Source organism: Sciurus vulgaris, assembly GCF_902686455.1.
Source record: "Sciurus vulgaris genome assembly, chromosome: 3".
Classification (NCBI taxonomy): Eukaryota; Metazoa; Chordata; class Mammalia; order Rodentia; family Sciuridae; genus Sciurus; species Sciurus vulgaris.
In genome coordinates, this window is record NC_136463.1 from 48,628,304 (window position 1) to 48,652,208 (window position 23,905).

The window sequence follows — 23,905 nt, forward strand, 5'->3', positions numbered from 1 at the left end:
GCTAACTTGCCCAAACAGGCCTTGAACTTGTGATCCTCCTGCCTCAAGCTCCCCAGGGCAAGTATCACTGGGATTATAGATATGTGCCATAGAGTCCAGTTAAATCAACATATCTTAGAAACTATTTTCTTTTCAAACTTGCCTCAGTAAGATTAAAAAAAATATTCATTAGTCATTGAAAGAAATCCATATTAGATTAAAAACAACAATAAAAAGCATGTAATACATTACTGACAACAAAGGAAACTTTCTAAGTAGGAAACTAAAAATTCATCTCTTAGCATGGAGAAATAATTGGATTTTGAGAGTCAAGATACTCTTATCAGTGCTTTAAATTTTTACAAGATCCACATTATGTATATGAATATACAATCAAATACAAAAACCATGCTTATGGAATATTTTCTCTTACACTGAGTCATCTGCTATTTTATATCTTATTCTTAGTTGTCTTTTTTTTTTTTAATGTTGGCTGCAATCTTCTAAAGCAGTGGTTCTCAATCAGGAAGCAGGGGATATTTGGCCCTATCTGGAGATATTTTTGGTTCTTAGAATACGCTGAAAGGGAAGTAGGGGAAAGGGAGGTTGCTATCGGCATCTACTGGGTAAATGTAGGGGTGTTTTCAAATTCCACCATGTATAAGACAGTCCCACAACTAACACCAACGGCGCCAAAGCTGAGGAACCAGGACAGGGATGTGCACAGATCTCAAAATGCTTCTCCCAGTTCTGGGGTTACCAAGAAAGGAGAGACATCACCTGGAATATTATGCTACAGTTCTTCCAAGAGAAATATATAAGAGCAATTTACATCTTTAAGAGGATCTCACAAAGTAAGCCCATTTCCTTTATTTATAGTGCTTGATGACCTACTCTTCCTTCAAGTTTATGTCAACTTCTGAAACTCAGGTCCTCGAGGCCATCCAGGGCACTTTGAGGTTAAAACATTAATGAATGCCTCTCTAAGTGTCCATGAAAGCTGATTCATCACTCTGGGTGATTAGCTGTGTTGGGTTAGAACTAATGAGCTTCGGGTGCCAGTAGCTGGTGTTTGAGCTTAGTGGGGCATTGAGACTCAACAGCACTCAACTTCTTTCTGACCTGCCTGGGCCTCTATTACTTCAATACCCAGTAGTAAGAAAACTGCTGAAATGGCTGTTTATTCCCCATCAGGCTAATTACTTCTGTTCCCAAGATCAAGACTTTATTTGGGAAGGGCTGAGACATCTGAAAGCAGAGAACATCCTGCTTACTAGGGCAAGGAAGATCAGGCAGTTTTTGTGCCCCTCTAAAGAAATAGGCTGTTAACAAATAATCTGAAATCAGAACACAAAGTGGAGGAACTTCTAATGTAGTCTTGACCAACCCAGACAAGAGGCAAGTTCTGAGCTAAAACTGAGAAGCAGGAGTCCGGGAGGTCTGCCACCGCAGACAGCTGCTGCCATGTAGAAAGGGTGACTGAGGGACCAGAAAAGAATAGAACCCTCACAATAGAACCCTCACAAATGATGAAGAATTTGAAAGGATACACATGAGGTATTTTGGGTTGGAGAGTTTGAGGTTGTCATAGCAGGTGCTAATCAAACTTGACATGTAGGAATGTTATTATTGGTTGTCTTATAAGTCAGCAATATTTTAAAAAATCTCAGTGGAAGCATTTGCATATTCATCAGCATTTTCAACTGTAATCAGAATGAATTGGTTTGATAGACATATACTGGGGAATATTTTAGAGGTTGCTCAGGTCTGGAAGGTAGGGTCCAAGATTTTTTTTGTTCCTATTTGGTTGCTATAACATTGGGCAAATTACTTTATGTCTCCTCAACAGGGTCTTACAATATGTAAATGTGTGATGTAATTTCTAAAGCTCTGTTTCCCCTCAGACATACTGCAGATTTATGAGGACTGACTGATAATGGAACTGTTAAAAATAAAGTATATCAGATATTGTTTATATTATTACTCAAGCAGACAGAAATTAAAAGCATACTAGGGAAAAGGAAACTAGCAGTGAGTCAAAATTTTTGGTTAAGAGATAGAGTGTCAATTCTACCAGCACACCAAGTCTCCACAGCTTCTTTTCCAGGCATTTTAATAATTTGAAGGTAGAAGTAGGGAGATGGTGGCAAGTAATCAAATTAGACTTCTATAGCAAAGGTACCTTCATCATTTCCATTAAATGACTTAGGAGAATTAGCTATGGAGAAATTAAGACACTATGGGTCACACAGTTTTTTAAAGATGGAACTAGATACTCCTGGTCCTCAAATCTGACCAATTTGCTCATTATTTTTCCATCCTACTCTCTCTAATAAACCTGTGCTTCAAGCCAGGAGATAATTCTCTGATATTTTAGATGCCTACCATTATTTTAAGTGCCTTTCAGAGAGTTAGAAGTATTTATTGAAATTTAATGTAGGGTGATCAAACCAACAGAATCAATAATAATTTGCAATTACTTTTTTTCTAAACTTGGTAAAGTTTGAACAGTAGCCATATCTTCTCTGACAGTCACCACGAATGAATGAAATACTCATATACATCAGTATCTAGTTATTTGTAAAAAAAATAACTGAGCTGTTTTAATCATCTGGGAAGTCAAACTAGATGAACCTCAAGGAGTTTCACAGATCTTATCATAATATGCTATTAATTGGCTAAAACTATCATCATCTTCATCATCATCATCTTCATTGCCATCATCACCATCACCATCATCATCACTATCCTAAGCACTCTTGGTCTGTAAGACATTTGCACAGCATTTCAAGTATTTTAAACGGTCTCTTATTAGGGCCTTTCTTATTCATAATAGATACATTCATGAACTCTGTGGCTCCCCACCCATAACAGGGGTCACTTGCATCTTTACAAATGAAAAATGGGCAAAATAGAGATGAAGGGGCACTTTCACTCATGTTCAGCCTATCAGCATTGTAGACAAAAATGAAAATTGACTATGTTTTCTAAAACCTTTGACAAACAATATCAGCACTACATCTACTCAAACAATCTTAGAGTTCTAGGCAGTTACCAGGACTGATTCATTTTTTTTCATCTAGTTTTTTTTTTTTTTTTTTTTTTTTGCCATTTTAAAATAAGTTAAGGAAATAAAATGGATAAAATCAGAAGTAGTAGCTATTCTATTTCTGAGGGTGCATCAATACTTTTACTGCTTGGAAATACAACAGTGGTTAACAGTTTCATTCCCTGGAGGTAACCATTGTTAGTAGCTTGGTATGCATCTGTCCATACTTCTGGTAAGCTTATTTTGTATACAAATATAGCAGATCAGTTATCTGTAACTAAATTATGCTTTCTAACATTACCACAAAACCTTAGAGACATACAAGAGTTATTTATTTTACAAGTCTGCAGGGCTTAGCTGATCCAGGCTGGATTGGGATCTCAGCTGGTGTTTCTCATGTAGTCAGCTATGGGTCAACCAGATGGCTCTGCTGATCTTGGCTGGGCTTGACTGCATGTCTGGGGAATCAGCTGCTGAAGGCAGATCTAAGGAGGCTTTTGCTGGGATAACAGGGGTGACTCAAATTTATATTTCATCCTCCAGAAGTCTGTTCCAGACATATCCTCACTGTGATGGCAAGGCACAAGGGTATGAGCAGACCATGTAGAGGTTTTCCAAGCCTCTTCTTAGATCATAACTACTAACATCCCATTGACCAAAGCACATCACACAAATGAATTATAGATCAAGGTATGAAAAAAGAATTCCCTCATGTTTAAAAAGCTGCAAAGTCCATGGGAAAGGGCAAGAATAAAAGGAAGGATGAAGACTTGGGACTATTAACACAGCTGATACTCACTGAAATGTGTTCTAACACACATTGCTTTCTTATTGCCTATTTTTACAAATGTAGGATAATATCCTATCATTCCATGGCTTATTTTGTGACTTAGTACTATTTTAAAGATCTTTCTAAGTCATTGCAAACAGATGCAGTTCAATCTTTTTAATACTATAAAATGTTATATGAATGTTCTGGGAGGTTTTTCTTTTCTTTTTAACAAATTTCTAAAGATGGATTAGGTTAGTAACGACTAAGATGTTTCCTGTGTTGGGAACTTTATTGACAGGGCTTTATTGGATGGACAGTCTTATATATAATATGTGCACTAGTTTCTCTGTAAAAAAAAAAATGTCCAGCAAAGCTGAGTCACTTGTATCTCCTTAATATAGCTATATCTTCAAACATTGTTTTTTCTAAAACCCTCCCTTTCCCAGGTTTCCCCGAGGAACTCTAATGAAAACTTGTGATAAAATGAATTTACATATAGCATGATTGGTGATCAGTTCCCATCCTTCATATCTAATTCACTCTGCATTTTCTCAAGTTTACAGTATATGCATTCAAACTCTGAAGGCCACTTACAGGTCCACTCTTATTATCTGTTAACATCAAACACTGCTCTATTCAGAGCCTTCCCTAAATCTCTTGGGCACAAATGTACTATAATATATTACATTCTGAGAATGTAATAAACACTCCCATTACATCAATTCTGCACTGAGGTACATTTGCTATTATGTCTATCTCCTGACTAGATGGTAAGCTCTTTGAAGTCAGGAGCATTGTCTTTTATTTTTTTCCCCATGTAGTTATATCCTCTACAGGGATAAATGGCCAAAGTAGACAATTAAAAAATGTTATCTAAATCAAGATCTTGCACTTGATATCAAGTCTGTTGTTAGCTATGTGGTAGCAATCTAATAAGCACTTATTTTTTCATTCACTCAATAAATATTTAATGGACATGAGAAGTGAATTATATATACAGTCCCTAACATACAACGGCTCTATTTATGATTTCTTGACTTTAGGTTAGTGCGAAAGTGAAACACATTCAGTAGACACCACAATTCAAATTTTGTATTTTGATCTTTTCTTGGTCTAGATGTATGTAGTAGATTACTCTCTAGTAATGCCGGGCATCCTTGTCAAGCCACAGTTCCCAGTCAGTCACAAGATTGAGATGGTGAACAATCAATACTCTACAGTGCACTGTGGTGTTATGCCAGGGTGGTTCGTAGGACAGGTGTTACATTTCTAGTAGATGACATTTTTACCAGCTTGCAGTGGGTTTATCAGGACATTTCCTACCATAAGTTAAGGAGCATCTGTATTTGAGATGAGAAGGTGGAGAGAATGTGAATGTGCCTTATTGAAATGTGATGGTCTTTTTAGAGTATCTGATGGAATTTCTCACATACTCATTCTCACATTTTTACATATACTTATTGAAAGTCCATTGCTTCTTGATACTCATTCTTGGAACTCAAGTTAAGAACTTCTAACTTAAGTTGATCAGAACTTGTCTCAGTGTCAGATTTAAATCTAAGGACAGATTTGGGGGACTTAATGTTGGACCATCTGACACACGCATTATAATCCTTCATTCTTTTATTCCTACCTTATAACAGGTGTGCCAGTGTCCTAAATACAGATTGTGCCATATCCATATCTTCACTATACTGATAGAAAGCACATCAGTATTTGCCAGAGGTAAGGGTTGAGGGGAGGGTAAGACTACAAAGCAATCACATGATAGTGAAGTGATGGAGTTCTCCTATTCCAAATGTGGCAGAAGTTACACAAATCTACATATATTTTGCATTTCAGAGTTGTGCTCCAAAAAAGTCAATTTTACTACATGCTAATTTAAATATAAAATAAGAGCTTTACCAAGGAACATAAAGAACATTTGTATAAATGAAACATATCATTTTCTTAGATTGATGGGCTTAGTAGAGTAAAAATGTAACTTCTTTCCAAATTAGTCCTGACATTTAATGGAATTCCAATTTTAGCAGAAGTTAAGAGGAGAAAGAGACAAAGATATTTTGTAATTCTCCAGTCCATTTGGAAGAGAACTTATCCAGTAAATTCCATGCAAAAGTAGAATAGATAGGAAATTTCTTTTTAGATTTGAGATGTATGAAGCACAATAATGGAGTGTTCTACTAGTGCAAAAATAAACATAGAACAAAATTCAAGAAGTTCATGTACAAAATGAGGGTTACAAAGGAACTTAGCACATGATATAGGTGGCATACTAACACTGGATAAAGGATGCTTACCTGGTTAGTATTCAAAAGGAAAAATACTTAGAATTCAATCACAACCATAATTTAATGTGAATATGAAAATGAGTAAAAATAAAATGAAACATAGATATGTATTTACTTAATATTGAGGAAAGAACGACCTCACTCAGAAAACATAATGGAAGTAGACCAAAAGACATAAGAAAAAGAAGAATAGATTTCAAATCAGAGAAAAATTGAAAACACCATGAACAAAAGAGAAATTAGAAATAAGATGCCAGAATAAAGGGTAAATGCCATTAATATAAAGAAAATATATCAAATCTAGGGGAAAAAATCATGCCAGTGGAAAGTAACAGGCAAAAAAATCAAGCTGAACCAAACCAAAACATAACCAGGAAATGTCTTTTTAAAATCATATTCTTAATAAATATCTGGGAAAATGTTCACAAGTTTAAAAATAAATGTTAAATATTGAAAAATTATTTCTCTATGTCTATTGGCAGCAATTGTGCCATATAACACAGTATTAATGAGTGCTCAAGAAAACATATACTTTTACATACTGAATATTTAAATATAGCAAAATATTTACTAAAATTATAAAACAAAATTTTATAAAAGGTAACATGACAATATGATTCAAGAACCTTTAAAATATGCATGCCTTCATTTCTACTTCAAGGAAATAAACATGTGAATAAAAATATTGGTTTTGGCAACAAGCTAAGTATCCAACAATATGGGATTCACTAAGCACTTTATTGGCATTTAGTATGTAGGACACCACACAGTCTTTTGAAGTGAAGTAGAAATGGATTTACTGGCAGGAGTGATGTTTTCTACTTATTCCTAAGGTCTAAAAGCAATTTAGAATGTATGGATAATATCATTTCATTTGGCAAATAAATTATAAAGATCTATTAGAATGAAGTTTGAATGGGTGTATTTTAAAATACAACATCAGATTGACGGGTGAGTGACTTTTTTATTGACAATTTTGTGCCTCTCTGAATTTTCTGTGTTCTCTAATGAACCTTTTCAACTTGTGTGATTAAATTTTTTTTTTAAATTAATTAAGGAAAGGCTCATTTGGAAGGCAACAATGTTCTCCCTGGTCTTACCCTGGAGCCTGTAATATTTTGTTTTCCTGTGTGAAAGGGGGATCCCTGTTTAGTCAGTAAGATGCGAGATGTGGGTGACATCTCTGCTGTGGTGGACCCTCCTAGGACATGCGAATTGCTTTGTTTGGGAAGTTCAGTTACTGACAGCCCTCAGGCTTATTTGAAATCAAGAGCCCTGTCTGCCTTGTTTTCCTTTATAATGGCTTCTTTGAGTCCTGGTGCATTTTCTTCAGTCCCACCCTTAACATTTTTAAGTCCCTGGACAAAAGGGTAGATGAACGCTCACATACCATATGTCTAAACATTTAAAAAGTTATAAATCAAGCTAATATACTTTTAAATGAAATATGGTCTATTCTCCTATTTTGACAAATATGCCTCTATAACAACAAAACAGAATAAAACGGGCTTCAATCTATTGTTTTTTTTTTTTTCTATGTCAGAAAGTTGGCAAAATACCAAAAATGACTCAATTTAATTATTATTGCTCATTTGGGTATTCCATTGATGGCCAGCAATGTTTGGATGAGTAATAAAATAAAGACACACACAAATCATGACCTTTGGTAAACTTACACAGCCCAATTTATTTTTCATCCCTCAGTTTCAGTAAAATACTAATTATGTTACAATCATGATTTTTATATTAATTTTATTCTATTGACAGTAATGGTCTAAATCAGGGGTGGAGAAATGTTTTCTGGAAAGGATCAGGCAATAAATATTATAGATTCTGCAAGCCATATGTTCTCTGTCAAAACTACTCAATCCTGCTATTGTAGTTCAAAAAAGTGCTTAGACAATGCATAAGCAAATGGGTATGGCTTTGGTTCAATGAAATTTATGGAAATAGCTGATCACCAACACTACCTAATTCCAGAACATCTTCATTACCTCCTCTCTTCAGTTCTTGGCAACATCTACTCTGCTTTCTTTTACTACAGGCTGCTTTTTCTTAATGCTTCATATATATGGAGTCCTCCAATAATGCAAAAAATATCTAGATTTAGCTTGTGGGTGATAGGTCAGTGACCCTTGAACAAAAAGATTTTTTGAAGTGTGAGTGCATGAACTGGAATAGATTCAGATCAAAATTGTAAATTAAAATAAATGTAAAACTTAAGGAATTTTGTTATTTTCCTGTCCTAAAAGTTGTTTTTCTTCCAAAGCATTCCAAGTTACCTATCAAAATTCAAAGACTAAATACAAATTGTAATTAATCTATATAAAACTTTGAAAAGAAAATTATTTAAAATTGACTTCTTCATTTTTTTTTAAATTGTGATTCTTACTAATCATTTTTGTGGATTAAGAACTGATCTCAATTCCAGCTTTGACATCCATCTAGCTTCCCGCAGAATCAGTGTCGTGCTGATCTGTTTCACCTAGAACTAGCTATGTACAAGTGTCAGAGTGGCCCCATTCATGTCACCAGATAAAATGCCCTCTGCCTCCATGTGCAAATGTTGTTGAGTACCAGGATAATGGGTGAGTTCCTCCAGGACTATTAACTGGAATAGGAGGTGAAGCAAAGAAATGAATACTCATTAATACTCAGAAATGATACCTTAATACTGAGAAGTGGTTTCATGCTACCTGATATAAAACACTTGATAAGTTGTTGAATTTGTTTTTTCTCTTAGCTAACTTACCTTTCTTAAATCCTTGTGTACAGTGGAAACATTGTTCATCTTCAGTGTTTGTAGCAACATAACCCATGCACATTTTCAGCATTCAGAACTTTTGTGTTGAGGATACAGTGCAAGAGGTTTGGAGAAGCATTTCCCCAAGGCCCGAACAGTGTTAGGCACAGGAGAGGCTGTTTAGGGCTACAAGTTATACTGTGCTAATGTTTGAGTGATGGCTTCTGTAATAAATTTGTGCATGCAAGTATATGATTTGTGTTCTTTTCTAAATCGTGGACTTAAACTAGAATCTTTCTTGTGTCCCTATGGATAGGTGTTTTTAACCCTTCATAGGCAGCATCTGGTGCAGCCATGCTGATGTGTAAAATGTTCACTTATTGATGGCTTTCCTGAACTTTGTCTTGTTGGCCTGCCTCATTTCAGAATGACCTTGTTATTCTGGAGATTTGTTTTATATCATGAGTTAAATTATTCTGGAAGTTTCATTTTGATCTTAGACACAAAGGGTATCATTTTTATTGTTCAAAGAAGCTGAAATAGTCATATAGGGTGCTCATAGTAGACTTTAGAAAGAATAACCAGGTAGTCAAAGTCACACACCACTACTAAAATCATACCTTCATGCTACTTTTCCAGTTTAAAAATTGAAAGACCTTCTGACTTAGCACCTATTTTGTGACTAGATCCTAACATAATAAAATAAACGGAAAAAAAGGAAAGAACAAACAAAATACCCATCATTGCCAAAATATAACAAAGAATCTTTCTAAAATTTCAGATTTGTCCTCATCATGGTCCTCCCTCAGCTTCCCCACTGTCCTTTGATTGTTGATTTCCAAACAAGGAAAGCACGTTTTTACCCTCTTATCTTCAGCTGCACATATGCAGAGACCTGATAATTCCAGGCTGGTGAAAAGACTGTTCTGAAGCAGCTGTCCCCAGTAGCACAAAAGCAGATAGCACAGCTCTCGAACTAATCATTTATAAAACTCCTGTCAGGAGCCAAGATGAGCCTACGTGGGGAGGGTTTGCTGTAGCAGCTACCAAGTACTTGAGAGAGTGCCTACCCTTAGCCCCTGGTCTCCACACTTTGATTAAGAATTCCATTTTCCTCTTATAGGTTGTTGACCTTATATTGTGGTTAAAAGTACCAGATAAGTTGAAGAAAACCAGTTCTCCCTTTAGGGAGGACACACATTTAATATAACTTTCCTTGTTCAGAATACTGCAGGGAATATTACCTTCATGGGTGAATTTTATATTTCAGGGATTTGAAACTTGAAGGTGGTCAAACTCTGGGAACGTTCTATTTCTAGAATTAAGACAGAATGACAATATCCAGAAAGGACAGTGACCCAAGAGTCAGGAGACACAGAATCTAAGACCAGCTTTAAGTCCATTTGGCTACAGAAATTAGAAGAGACATTTCTCAGACCTTTCCAAATCTGTGAAATCAATTTTAGAGAATTTCTGAGGTTTCTACTCCTAGTTCTAATGTTCAGTGGAGCTGTTTAGGAGATTACAGCCTTTGCACTTTTCTGTCCTCTGGTTGATCTCTCTCTCTCTCTTTCTCTCTCTCTCTCTCTCTCTCTCTCTCTCTCTCTCTCAATTTCTTCTTCTCTTTCTGCTTGTAATGTCTCAATTTCTCCCTCTCTCTCTTTTTCCTCTCCCCATCTTTCCATCTCTCTCTCTCTCTTACACATATGCTCTTCTTAATATCGAACTTACACATATGGGCTTCTTAATATCGAACTTTAGATTCTAGATCTAAGTAATACAGTTCTATTTTATTCCTGCTATTTGTACACATTTTTATATCTGCATTAATAATAATTAATTATATTTATAATATATTCATATATTTTATATATTTTATATTTATACTTATAGATTTATATGATATGTTATATTTATGATTTATAATAATTAATAATAATTTAAACCTTAGGAATACCTGAATTTTCCAATGAAGTAAACATAAAAGGGATAGGGCTGGTGAAGCAATGAGCTTTGTAAGACATTGGTCTATTTTTAGAATTCCTCAGTCAATGAATGAGATAATGAGTGGACTCACTTGGGAAACTCCAAGGATCAACATGAATGATTTTTTCCTTGAATTTATGATCAAGATAACTCTTACCCCTTCACTCTCAGGAGAGTTTTTTGACCTGACCTGACCACAGATGTATTCTCTGTCCTTTTTTGCAACCTTCCAAAATTAGCAACCAAGAATCCTCAGCTTTTCTCTCCTCCCCTGGAGTTCAAGGAATATTGTATTGCTTTCCTGAAATCAGCTTTGGTTTTGTGCATATCATATCATAAATCCTGGTGAGAGTCAGAAGCATATTTTTTCTCTTTCATTACTTAATCCTTCAGAGTTCTGGAAGGAATATTCTTTCTGTAGCACCACACAGTGTCCCAGCCTCTACTTCTGATGTTTAACTCGATGACAGTTCGATTCTTAAAATTGCACATCCACATCGGCCAGTGTGGGAGCAACTTCAGTCTTCCTCTCCTACAGAAGCCAACTCAAACATCATCTAAAGGGAGTTTTCTTTCCAGCCTCACAAGTCACGTTTTGAGTGAGGTCTCACATAGCAACAGCAGGAAAAGAAATATGAATGTGAGTGGGGCCTGGCTCCAGAGACAGCAGGCTGACAGCCCTGCGTTTGCAACAGTTTCCTCCCCTCCCAGGCGCATGCCATCAGGGACCCAGTGAAACTGCCTTCAGGCCATGGCCATGAAAAGAGCATGCTCTTCCTAGCATTTGATGCTGTTGGAGGCTTACAAAAACAGACACAAGGTCCAAGGTCCTGTTTGATTGTACATACTTAAAAAAAAAAAAAAAAAAGAAAGAAAAAAAAAAGAAAGTATGCATATATGGGCCAGATTTATTTATTTCTCAAGGTAAATTGCTTTTGCATTACGACTCGGGAGTTCCTCTGGAAGCACATTCTTCGCTTATAGCAGACAGCTTTTGAAAACCATGTTATGTGTATTAGCTGCTTGTGAGATTCAGGGAAGGGTGATTTGCATTCTACAGCGAATAGGGAAGGAATGTATTTAGTACTCAAATGTGTTCTTTCAGAATGTCAAAGTTGGTCAGTGACATCAATGACGGGTCACACTGATTTGCCTGGATGTTTGGGAAGGTTGAAAGAACATGCATTTTAAGACTAGACAGACCTCCATCTTCTCTCTCTCCCTTTTATTCGTAACTATCTATCTTTGGACCAACCATTTTATCTCCCTGAACCTATGTCCTCATCTGTGAAATTAGGAAAATAATTCCAGCTCATGACCAGTTGTTGTAAGATGGAAAGAATATGACATCAGGTCTTGGTCTATGGTAAAGGCTTAATAAGTAGGCATTTCCTTTTTCTTTATCACAGTCTTCCTAAGGTCTTTGGACTTGAATTCCTGGCGCCCTGCATCTGTTATTTTTATTGTAGCTCAATTCATGAATATCATCTTCCAGTGTGACATCTTATTTGATGTTATAGGCGCAGGGGCAGCATGATGCAGACATTGGTCTCCTTTGTCACAAACTTGCCTTATCAGATACAGTAAGACCACTGAGCTGATGGACTTCCTGGTCTTTCTGCTGTCCCCAAACACAAGGAAAGTGCCAAGTTAGCCTTCACTTGGACTAACCTCAGCGCTTTTCTCTTGGCATCAATTATTTGAACTACATTCTTTCAGGCTTCATTGATTTTCAAAATCAATTCTGTTGATGTAGAATTGCCCAGCATAATTATTTATACAAATCTCTTGGTTTGATTGGTGGAGCCACACTTGAGAACAGTACAGTATGAAACTGTGCAGAGCTTTAAATTTGAGAAATTAGCAGTGGATTAAAGTCCTAAGTTATGCATGAGATCTTAGAAGTGTACAGTTCTAGAGACATCAAGGACAATAGCTTTGTTTTGCTTATGAAGAAAGTAAGGCCCAGAGTAGAAAAGTGACTTCTTCAAGATTACACGGTTTATTAACAGCAGAAAAAGACTGAAATTCATTTTCTTTTTCTGGTTTTTATTTCCTATACAACCACATTGTCTTCATAGGGATATGTGACTTATCTGAGCCTTATTTTAGAATAAAACCAATGGTGTTTTATCTCCATTAGACTCCTGAAGCAGAAATCCTGACTTTTTAAAAGTAGGTTTCACTCTACTGAAAAAGAAAATTATAAGTGTGTTTCTATTTTGGAGTGGAGAAATGATTACAAAATAACCAAACTTTTTGGTAAAATCTCTATCATTTTCCACCTTTCGACCTTTGAGATCTTCTTTGTAAACATCGCTAGTGTTTCTTTCAGAAATCAGCTGTCCAGTTTCATCAGTTCCTCTCTGAGTATGTCTCTTATTCTTATTTACCCCTGTCTTTTTACACTATTAGCATCTAGTCCAGGTCTTCAGTTCCTCAAACTGGATCATATTGGAAGAACCTTCTATATAGCCACCTGCCTTTTTTCCTGCTCCACTCTAACCTGAACACTGCCTCAGATTTAATGCTCCTGACAGTAACCATACATCATCTCTTCAGTCTTATTTCATATGACTCCTCAGTCCAGGCACACAAATTCCTTCACCTCACTTCTATTCAGGATTTTCTCAGCTATATTTTGGACAACTCAGGTTCTCTTGTTCTCCATCTGTTGAATTTGCTCTGTTTATTCTTTTTCTGAGTCCCTTTGACAGAAGACTTCCTCTTATCTGACGCAACAAAAATAATGTTGCATTAGCATTGGGAGAACCCCCATCACCTTCCATGTTCTGACTATGAGAAATTCAACATGCTCTGAGCTACTCTGAATCTCAGCTTCCTCATCAGAAAAATTGGGGGATCATAACCCCCTGATCTCTATGACAGCTGTGTAATTCACCACCTTTTCATGAGTTTCTTGAACATTTGAATACTCTCTCTTCTATAAAGTGGTTATTCAAGGTTTTTGTTCATTTTTCTCTTATGCTGTTTAGTTTTTCTATAACTTATTGATTTATAGGCTCTCTTTACATATTGTGGATGAATCTTGTCAGATGTATGTATTTAATATTTTTACTCATTCTGAGTTTTGCCTCTTAGTCACTTAATGGTACCATTTGATAAACAAAAGTCCTTATTTTTTTGGTCCTTATTTTTAATATAGTCTAATTCACCATTTTTTATAGTTTAATAAAACTCAAATATCTGCTTCCTTCAAAATCGTTGTGTTCTTTTAGGTATCTGTCCACACATTTCACTGATTTACCATTCATATTAATATCTGCAAGTGATATGGAATGATTTTTATGTATAATAAGAGGCAGAGGTCAATATTTACTCATCCTCTTGACTAGCCCATTGGCAAAACACTTTTATTAAAATGTGAAATAAAGGAAGAAATATTTATTTATTTAGGAGGGGCTACTTCCAGAAAGGACAAATAGCAATTCTAGATGGATGGTAGAGGAGGAAGAAGACAATATGGGGTCAGTGAGAATTCAGTGGAAATGGCCCAAATTGATTTCAAGAAAGGTGAAGCAATAGGTGGGTTTTTTTTTTAGTTCTTCTTGCACAAATTAGATAAACAATAATGGAAGGCTCCCCTGGGTGGTGCTCCTGATCATAGAGTTGTCATGATGTGGCTATTTTATCCAAAGTGAGGACTTGACTCTCAGACTATCAGTGAGGCAGATCTGTCCTATCAGCAGCATGGCAGAGGAAAAGCCTCTGGGTCATTTTAGAGCACTTACCATAAACTACTAACTTGGTCCAGGGCTTGAATAGAGAAGAACGGTCTATTTAGCCTGTCTCTCATGGTTCCTGCTTGGTCATAACATTTCCCACACCAGAGATGGACAGCTGCACAAACAACTGCCCATAGAGATTACCCAGTGTGATTGATCAGATCAAAAATGAAATCTGCATCACAGCAGGGTGGCATGGTATCTGAATCAGATGGATGTGTATGAAAGGAAATAGTATCCCCTTGGAAACTAAGCTCCTGTCTCTCACACCATAACAAGCTAGTCTCTGTCCTTCCAAAGAAAGTGGCCAGCTCATGGCCTTCAAACCAGACTGCTTCATTGTCTAAACATCAAATGGACAGATGTGTGAATGCCCCAGGTGTATCTCCGACTTCCTCTGAACCCTTCTTCTCTAGACTGAATGGGGTTCTCCTGGCAGTTGGAATATTACAACACTGGGCTTTACTTTCTTAAGAACAATGTGTGGGGTATTCTTTGTAGCAATGGTCCAGATTTCCTGAATGTTTGACTTGGTTTTTCTACTTAGATGAATAAACCGAATTTAGTGACATTAAGTTACTAGCTCCTGGTCACCCAAGAAGCAGTGGGAAGAGACAGGCCACAGACCCCATTTTCTGATTTCAAATCAACTTCACAAAATGTCATGAGTTATTTTATTCTTCTTTGGTCTAGGAGGAGGAAAGAAAAACCACAGCTTCCTCCAGTATTGTTCTAATGTTTAATTATCTGGAAGGTCAAATGACCCTTTGTGTAACTACATCCTATTAATGCCATTAAAGTCTTTGTCCGTTCTTGAGTTACCTTTTTGTTATTTAACAGAATTGCAGTCAAATACACATAACATAAAATTTACCATTCTAAATGTATTTTTAGGTTTAGTAGCATTAAGTAGGCACACATCATTACCCAATCATCTCCAAAACTTTTAGTTTTAACAAACTGAAACAGCACTCATTAATTGTCCATTCCTCCATCCCTGATCCCTGGTTGCCATTATTCTTTCTAACTCTATGATGTTGTCTACCCTAGCTAGCTCATGTAAGTGGAGTCAGGCAGAATTTTTCCTTTCGTGACTGGCTTATTTCTCTTACTGTGATAGCCCCATGATTCATCCATTTTGTAGAATATGATAGAAGTTCCTTTCTCTTTATGGCTGAATAATATTCCATTGTATAGATTTACCATCTCCTGCATACCATTCATCTATTGGTGGACACTTGGCTTGCTTCCACTTTAGGTTTATTGTGAATTCTCATTGAGTTCTTTGGAGACAAAGAACAAATATACATAACTCATCTTGTAGTAATCCTTAATTTGCTTGTGAGAACTCTTCTGTAAGAAAATCAACTACTCCTTTCTAATTTCTTTTTATAATTTTGGTCTCTACCCCATTCTTCATCCCAATAACTATGATGGGATTCTTCAAATTCTATTTATAACTTAGAGCTGAAGTTGGAATAACCTACGCTAGTTGGCCTGGAAATAAAGTCCTCCTAAGACCTTGTCTTCCCACCATCAATTTCCATCTGTCTTGCCTTCATAGAAACACCATGTGTCTTCTCTCACACCCTTGTTCTCCCATAGCCTGTCTAGTAATCCTTGAAACCTCTCATTCTACTTGAATAGACCTTTTGCTGCCCATCCTGGGCCCGTGTGCGTACACAGAGTCAAATCAAAACATGGGTCTTATTCACATAAAAAAGGACAATCTCCAAGTTTTCCTAAACACCTGAAATGCAGTATTGCAATTTACATTTGCATTTTGTGTGTGTGTGTGTGTGTGTGTGTGTGTGTGTGTGTGTGAAAGATGAGTATTTTTTGGATATTAAAATCTAAACTGTGCTAAGAAAACCACTTAAAATTTTGAAAAGGATATTGCAATGTAAACAATCCTGCTGTGTGTCCTTTTTTAAAAAAAAAACAAAGACAAAAGCTTTTCTTTACAGCCCAAACTCTGTTTAGGATTTATTTAGACTATCACTTTATCCTTTCTGCAAAAAGTAACTTGAAGTAGCTTTGTAGTTAAGCCCAACTCTCCCCCACCACCACCTGATTCTAACCAGTCAGTTCTCCTGCAGATGACAGTATGTAGTTCATGTGTTTTTCTTTTAAAGTCCTATTTTAGTTGCTTCCTCTTCAAAGTTCTATTTGTGATAGCTCTTTTCCCTACTCTATTAAAATAGTTTAAATTATAGTTTTTTTATTTTCTTTTTCTTTTTCAGACATAGTAGTGTTTCCTTTGGCCCAGCACAATCTATAGCTTTGATCTCCAAGAGGGGTCTTAAGTGTATATCTCCCCCCAGAAAGAAGCCATTCAGGAGCTCCTGAGTGAAATCAGCTATAACTACTTTATATTTTGGCCAAGTCTCCAAATAAAGTAGTCTAAGTCAAAGATTATAGTAAAGGAGAAAGAATGCTGACGTTTTAAAAATTAACAATATTCCTTGTTATCACTTCATGTATTTGATGTTTGCATTTTTTTTATAGCCTGAAACTTTTCCTTGCATTTGGTCAAATTTCATTGAGAATTTCAACCATCTCTGTATGGCTCTAAGCTCCCAAAGTAGGTTGCCCTGATCAACTTCTTGGTTCTAGGAAGGAAATCACACAATGAAATTGGCATGCATAAGTGGCAAGGGACAATAAGTGTTCCTTCAAAACCCCCTGCTTTTGTTCAATACACCTAGATATTGAGGTATATTTAATGGGTGAATAGTGTGGAACATTACAGTTATGTTAAAAAAGAAAGTATAAATTTCTTTTAAACATTAAAAAAAAAAAAAACAAGGGAAACCAAATGTCTAATTATCACTCTTCCTTAAAAAAAAAAAAGAAGAGGTAAAGTTAACCTTCTTGAAATTATCAAAGAGAATGAAAATAGGAGAAAACCTGGGTCATTAAAATGAAGGGACTATCAGTGACAGATCTTCAAAAAAGTTGCAGGATTTGTGTCAGATAAGAATGCAGGTGGAGTATTTACAAACCAACTAATATGCTGCCTGTGAGGATGTCAACATGATCCTATTGACATGGTGGAGCTGTGGAAATGAGGGTATTCATAAATGAAAAGGCTATAATTTTTAATTTTTGAAGCTGAATATAAGGTGCCTGTAATTCAGTTTACAATTTTCTCTACTTGTATCTTTGACATTTTCTACAATGTATGGTCAATCCAGGGTGTAAGGGGGACAAAATTTTGAGGCAGCAATGAAGTCAAACCCAAAACATCCATCCTTTCATTCCAAATGTATAACAGAAGCTAATTATAAAATTAATAAAATGATGGATCAACAGGTTTAAAAATAAGTACACCCCTAGATAATGCTTGCCTGAATCAAAAGGGAAATCAAAACTGTAAAACATAATCACTAAATATTGACTCAACTACCGTAATAACAAGAGTGCATGTCAAAGCTTAGGGGATTTGACCAAGACTATACCTGGAGAGATAATAGCCTGAAAACACTTTTATTACTTTGAAGAAAAATTGGAATCAATGAGCTAAATATCAGTGAAATAAATATGAAGAACAATAAAGCTTAACTTTAAACAATAAAGGGAGGCATTAGAAAAACAAAACTGAAGATCAGTTAATTAGAAAAGATAATCTAAAAAAGAAAGCAGAAGGAAAGGAAGAAAATATAAAATCATGGTTGAGAGTGGGGATATAACTCTAGCTACTTAGTGAATGACTTTTAGAAAAATAATGATTTCCCAAATCAAAAAAAGACAAGGCAGAGTATTACAAAAGGCTAATCCCTAAACAAGAAAGTGAGGAACTATTTAAAGATCACATTATTTTTCTTACCTTCATTCCTCAAAGTATGAGTATTAAATGGCTTTGTAGATGACTTCCCAAAAACTTTAAAGCAATAGAAAATTATTTTGTTATTTAAATTTTTTAAGGACACAGAAAAATATGGAATGTTCTCAATCCATTTTATATGTAGAATAATGTAGAATAATTTATACTCTAACAATTAATTAAGCTATTAACAGAAGAAAAATGTCAGGAACATCTCATTAATGAATGTGGATGAAAACTTCAAAACAAAATAATGACAAATCAAGTCCAAGACTACATGCAAACAAACAGTATACCATCAACAAGAGAAGTTTATTCCAGTAATAAACAAAAATGCAATATAAGGATATTTATAAGTTGGATTCTTTTTATCAATAGATCAAAGGACAAAATACATTTAGTCATTGCAATAAATTCCCCATATTCATTTTATCTAATACTGATTGAAGCACCATTTATTTCTTAGAAAACTAAGAATTAGAATAACAATGCTTTAATATTAGCAAAAAAACATATAGAACATATTTCAAATAAATAATGCTTTTAATGGAACCATACTTAAATTGGAAGAGCGAGTAGATTTTCTCTCTCCTGTTCATGTTTTTCCCTATATGCCCTGCAGCTCTGCTACCTAGTACCAGGGTTAATCTGTGCTTTCATATTCTATGCCCTCCTGATTTCTTTGCATCGCTCCTCTTGCACTTTGGGGCCATTATTAAATAAAATAGAGATTACTTGAACACAAGCACTGCCATAATGTGACAGTCAATTTGTTAACCAAGATGGCTACTATGTGACTAGTCCACAGGAAGGGTAAACATCATGGATACACTGGGCAAAGGAACAATTCACATCCTGGGCAAGTCAGAGTGGAACATGGTTTCATCATGCTACTCAGAATGGCATACCATTCAAAATTTATGAATTATTTCTGGAAATTTCCATTTAATATTTTTGGACCACCGTCAAGGGCAGGTCACTGAAACCAGGGAAAGCAAAATGGTGGATTAGGGAGGACAACTGTATATTATGATATCATGTTAAATATAATTGCTTTGTTGATAGGAATACCCTCTTTGAGAGAAATTATTGGATTCTTGTATCAAGGGCAAGATAAAAGCAGTCATACCAGGAATAGAATACAAGATGGATAGGAAGGACATGGATGTGTTAATACCATGTCATAGCAGTGTTATTGTGTTTATTATTGCTCTATCCAGACTCTGGTGGGATTTCTATTCAAACATGACAAAATGGTTCTACCACTCATCAAGAAGAGCATGTTAAACAGCAGAGTATTCTGATTCACTTAAAGAATTTGACCAACGTTATTTTCTCACAGCATTGTAGATTGATAATAAAAAATAAAAATTTAACAGAGCACTTATTCTGTGCCTGGCACATTTCTAAGCAGTTGAGGAATATTTACTCAATTAAGGATCTCAACAACTGTATGAAAAAGGAAACATCATTCTCCACTCCATGTATGAGGAAACTACAGGTCACAGTGATTATGTGACTTCTCCACATTTAGTAAATGGGGCGATGCAGTTGGAACCCAGGAAGTCTGGATTAGATGGCATATTGAGCTGCGTCTCCTTAGCACAAGTTCTACATGTAAATCATTTTCAATTACTAACAAGCCTCTCTGTTTTCCTCAGGGACCTGATGCCGAGAACCCTGGAAGGACAGATCACCATGGAGAAGACGCCCAGCTACTTTGTCACGCGGGAGGCGCCCGCGCGCATCTCCGCCATGTCCAAGGACACCAAGCTCATCGTGGTGGTGCGCGACCCGGTGACCAGGGCCATCTCGGACTACACGCAGACGCTCTCCAAGCGGCCCGACATCCCCACCTTCGAGAGCTTGACGTTCAAAAACAGGAGCACGGGCCTCATCGACACCTCGTGGAGCGCCATCCAGATCGGCATCTACGCCAAGCACCTGGAGCACTGGCTGCGCCACTTCCCCATCGACCAGATGCTCTTCGTGAGCGGCGAGCGGCTCATCAGCGACCCGGCCGGCGAGCTGGGCCGCGTGCAGGACTTCCTGGGCCTCAAGCGCATCATCACCGACAAGCACTTCTACTTCAACAAGACCAAGGGCTTCCCCTGCCTGAAGAAGGCCGAGGGCAGCAGCAAGCCCCACTGCCTGGGCAAAACCAAAGGCAGGACCCACCCCGAGATCGACCGCGAGGTGGTGCAGAGACTGCGCGAGTTCTACCGGCCCTTCAACTTGAAGTTCTACCAGATGACCGGGCACGACTTCGGCTGGGATGGATAACAAATATAATTTAAAAAGAAAAAAAAAATATCAAAATATAATATATTTTTTTACCAATCGGTACAGAAAAGCCAGTTTAATATTTGTGCTGACTATATTTGTTTCAGTATTTTTTGCAATGAATGATTGTTCTGTCCCCCGCCCCATTTTAATGTATAACCAACACCATACATTTGGATAAACAGAAAAGGAAATCTTCACTCATATAAATACTTTCAGTTTTATTTTGTGTTCTATATGCCCAGTCATCAAGTATATGCATTAGTTACCATTTGAAGAAAATCGTGAGGGTCATTCCCCGCCCTCTCTCTTTAATACAAGACCCTGTTAAAATTGTTATCCATCCTTGTGTTTTTCTCCCTTCTTCCTCTGCCACTTTATTCATAAGTCATTTCCCATTTAATAATACCATATATTCGCACATCACTTCATGGTTTTTATAATGCTTTCAAATACATGTTTTGATCCTTATTGGACTAAGTGGTTGGTATGAGAGTGTAGTACATAGAAATTATCATCCCCATTTTATGGCAAGGGAAACTGAGTCTCAGGGAGGTAAAATGACACAAGGTCAGATTATAGATCCTGGACAAAATCCCATCTTCCATTTGCTCCCTATTTCATGCCACTTTTTTCAAGGGAGAATGGAAACTAAAATATTTTCAGTTTAGAAGTTAGTTTAGATGATCCAAAAAGGGACAGATATGGATTTTATTGCTTTCTAAATTCCAGGCTAGCCTTATGGCATCCAGTATCATTACATAGTTGTACTTAAGAAAACCACTAAGACCTGGACACCACCTCTTTGGGGAGCCATTCTTTAGCTCTTGGCTGATCAAAATACCTTGAGGCACAAAAATTTAACTGATCAATACTTGACTTGAGTTTGCCAGAAATCACTGGATTCTCCTATTGTGGGCAAAACAGACAGCCACACTAGGAACAGAATAAAATATGGTAGGAGTATTACTCACCTATTTGTTGATTTGACTTTTTATTTTAAAAGAGAGACCCACTTCAATTAGAACTACAAGTACGAATCTCATTTTTCCTTCTCTCTCTTTGAAGAAAGAAAATTTGCGTTTCTTTGTAATACCTCACTGTTAACATTGGAACTAGTACTAAAGAAATTATCAATTAACAGCTTATTTATAATGCTTTTATTTTTCATCAGTGGAGGACTGTCACTTGGTCACTTTATTTTCTTTCTTCCCTTTCCTCTTTCTACCAATTTTAACCTAATGCTCATTCATATTTGGAAAATGTTCTAAGAAATGCAGTTCTGGGTGTAATGGTGGCTTTCCTCTTCTTCTGTCTGTTCCTTGCCTTTCCTCATTTAAATCACTCAAATAAATCAATAGTTTATTAAGAGTATTCCTTTGCTCTCTGAGTGGTATTAACAAGATTAGCATTAATGGGAATTAAATTGGTTTAGAGAGGAGCACATATGCATGAAATATATAAAACATTTATAATTAGTCTGTCAGCAACATTTTATTATATGTTTAAACCCAAGAGGAAAAATGTCTCTTTTCCATGAAAGTTTCCTTTATCTGCCAAGATTTAAAGGACCAGACACTCTAGTATGCTAAAATAATATTCTGTTTCTTCTCCAGTGTTGTCATTGGAGGAAAAAACCAAAACTTTTCTTTTAAATGCTGTACAATTGTGCATTATCATAAATGCTACATCCGAGGATGTAAATATTTCTTAAGCAACCTAACACAGGATTCAAATGAAGGAAAAAAATGTTTTAATTTTCTAGATACTTTGTCATTGCTTCAAATCTTTGGGTTTATTTATTAATATTCCATTTATGGGAATTAAGTAAACCCCAAAGTCAGGTCACCTTTTTCCAGTTGATGTCCTCCACTTCCGTACCCTCAATTTTCCAAGACTACAGCCTGTTTTTGTACTACTTGAATGTCACTATCAACAAGAAGATATTCATTTTAAACTCTCCTCATCTTTTAACTCATTTTGTCTATGCTTCTGAATCTTTTGTGTTTGTTTGCTTGACATTATGCAAAAATGGCTTGCACAAAGAGGCAATTGCATCTAACAGTTGCGTTCAGTAACCTTCCTCTTTTTGTGTGGAAGAAATAAGAAAAGAACAAAAATTGAGTGCAAAGGATCTCTTCTTACACATAAATGCTTTTGTTCCTATTATTGTAAAAAAGAATGACTACAGAACACTCCAGGAATACTGTCAAATTTTAAGATTTCCAGGAAGAGTGTTTGAAGCTATAGGTCTCAGCAAAATGTGAAAAGATCTAGATTGAGTATTCTCTAAATTTCACCCAGGACAGGACTGTTTCATTTTCTGCCTTCAACGTGGTTGTTAACTCCTTCTGTGCATGAAGTTGGCCTCCCATTTACTTTGTCTATTTATCTGCACCAAATTAAAGTGTTTGATCTTGAATGGAACATCTTAGCCATATTTTCTCCAAGCCATCTTCTCCGAAGCCATACCTATCAACTCCCTTCACTTTTCTTAGAGTTAGAATATATTTGCAGGAGAATATCTGAAAAGGTCTACAGTTTCATGCTGAGCCCCTTGCTTATGAGACCATATATATAGCGCATAGTTTTAAAGAAAATCATTTTGTTCAAACAACTGGAAATCAATAGGCTTCTAGAGAATGGGTCTTTACTATTCTGGAAAGATTAATCCTACACATTTAAAAAAAAATTTCCCAGTATCTTCAAAGCTAGAATTAACCTCAGTGGTAATTTGGATCAAATATCCATTTCACACTCAAATCATATGTGTTTCTGTAAATTTTTAACTGTTGATTTTGCAGTTTGAAAGGGAATAAATTCCTCCTAAAACACATTCATCCTGTTCTGCCATCTGAGACCTGCCAAGTCTCCTATTACCCATGAAGATTTCTTAAATGCAAGGTGAATAAACAAATGTGCCTATAAAATAGCAATACCTAATATTTTGTAACAGACACATCATTTCACCTTTTAAAAACAGCAACTCTCTCTTCTTATTAGTGTCACTTTACAGAGGAGGAAACTAAGGCTAAGACTGTGCATCCCAGAGTAATGTCTGGAGACACTTGTTGTCTCAAGGGTTGAGTGTGGGATGCTACTGACATCTCATGAGTAGAGTCCTGGACTGCTCCAAAACCTGCTTTAATGCACACACCAAGCCCGTGACAAAGGATCATCTCAATCAAAACGTCAGTCATGCTGAAGTTCCTGATTTAAAACAAGATGAG

At 36.2% G+C, this 23,905-nt stretch overlaps 1 protein-coding gene across 2 annotated transcripts in view; it reads left to right on the top strand.

The window, feature by feature from the left end:
• Positions 1-22,049, top strand: part of LOC306657252 (heparan sulfate glucosamine 3-O-sulfotransferase 3A1) — an 89,459-nt gene extending 67,410 nt beyond the window's left edge. For both annotated transcript variants that reach the window (XM_079133065.1, XM_079133066.1), the window contains exon 2: positions 20,054-22,049. In XM_079133065.1, coding sequence (XP_078989191.1) covers positions 20,054-20,675 — 622 coding nt within the window. In that variant the 3' untranslated portion in view covers positions 20,676-22,049. The remainder of the gene's footprint in view (positions 1-20,053) is intronic.
• The last annotated feature ends 1,856 nt before the right edge of the window (positions 22,050-23,905 follow it).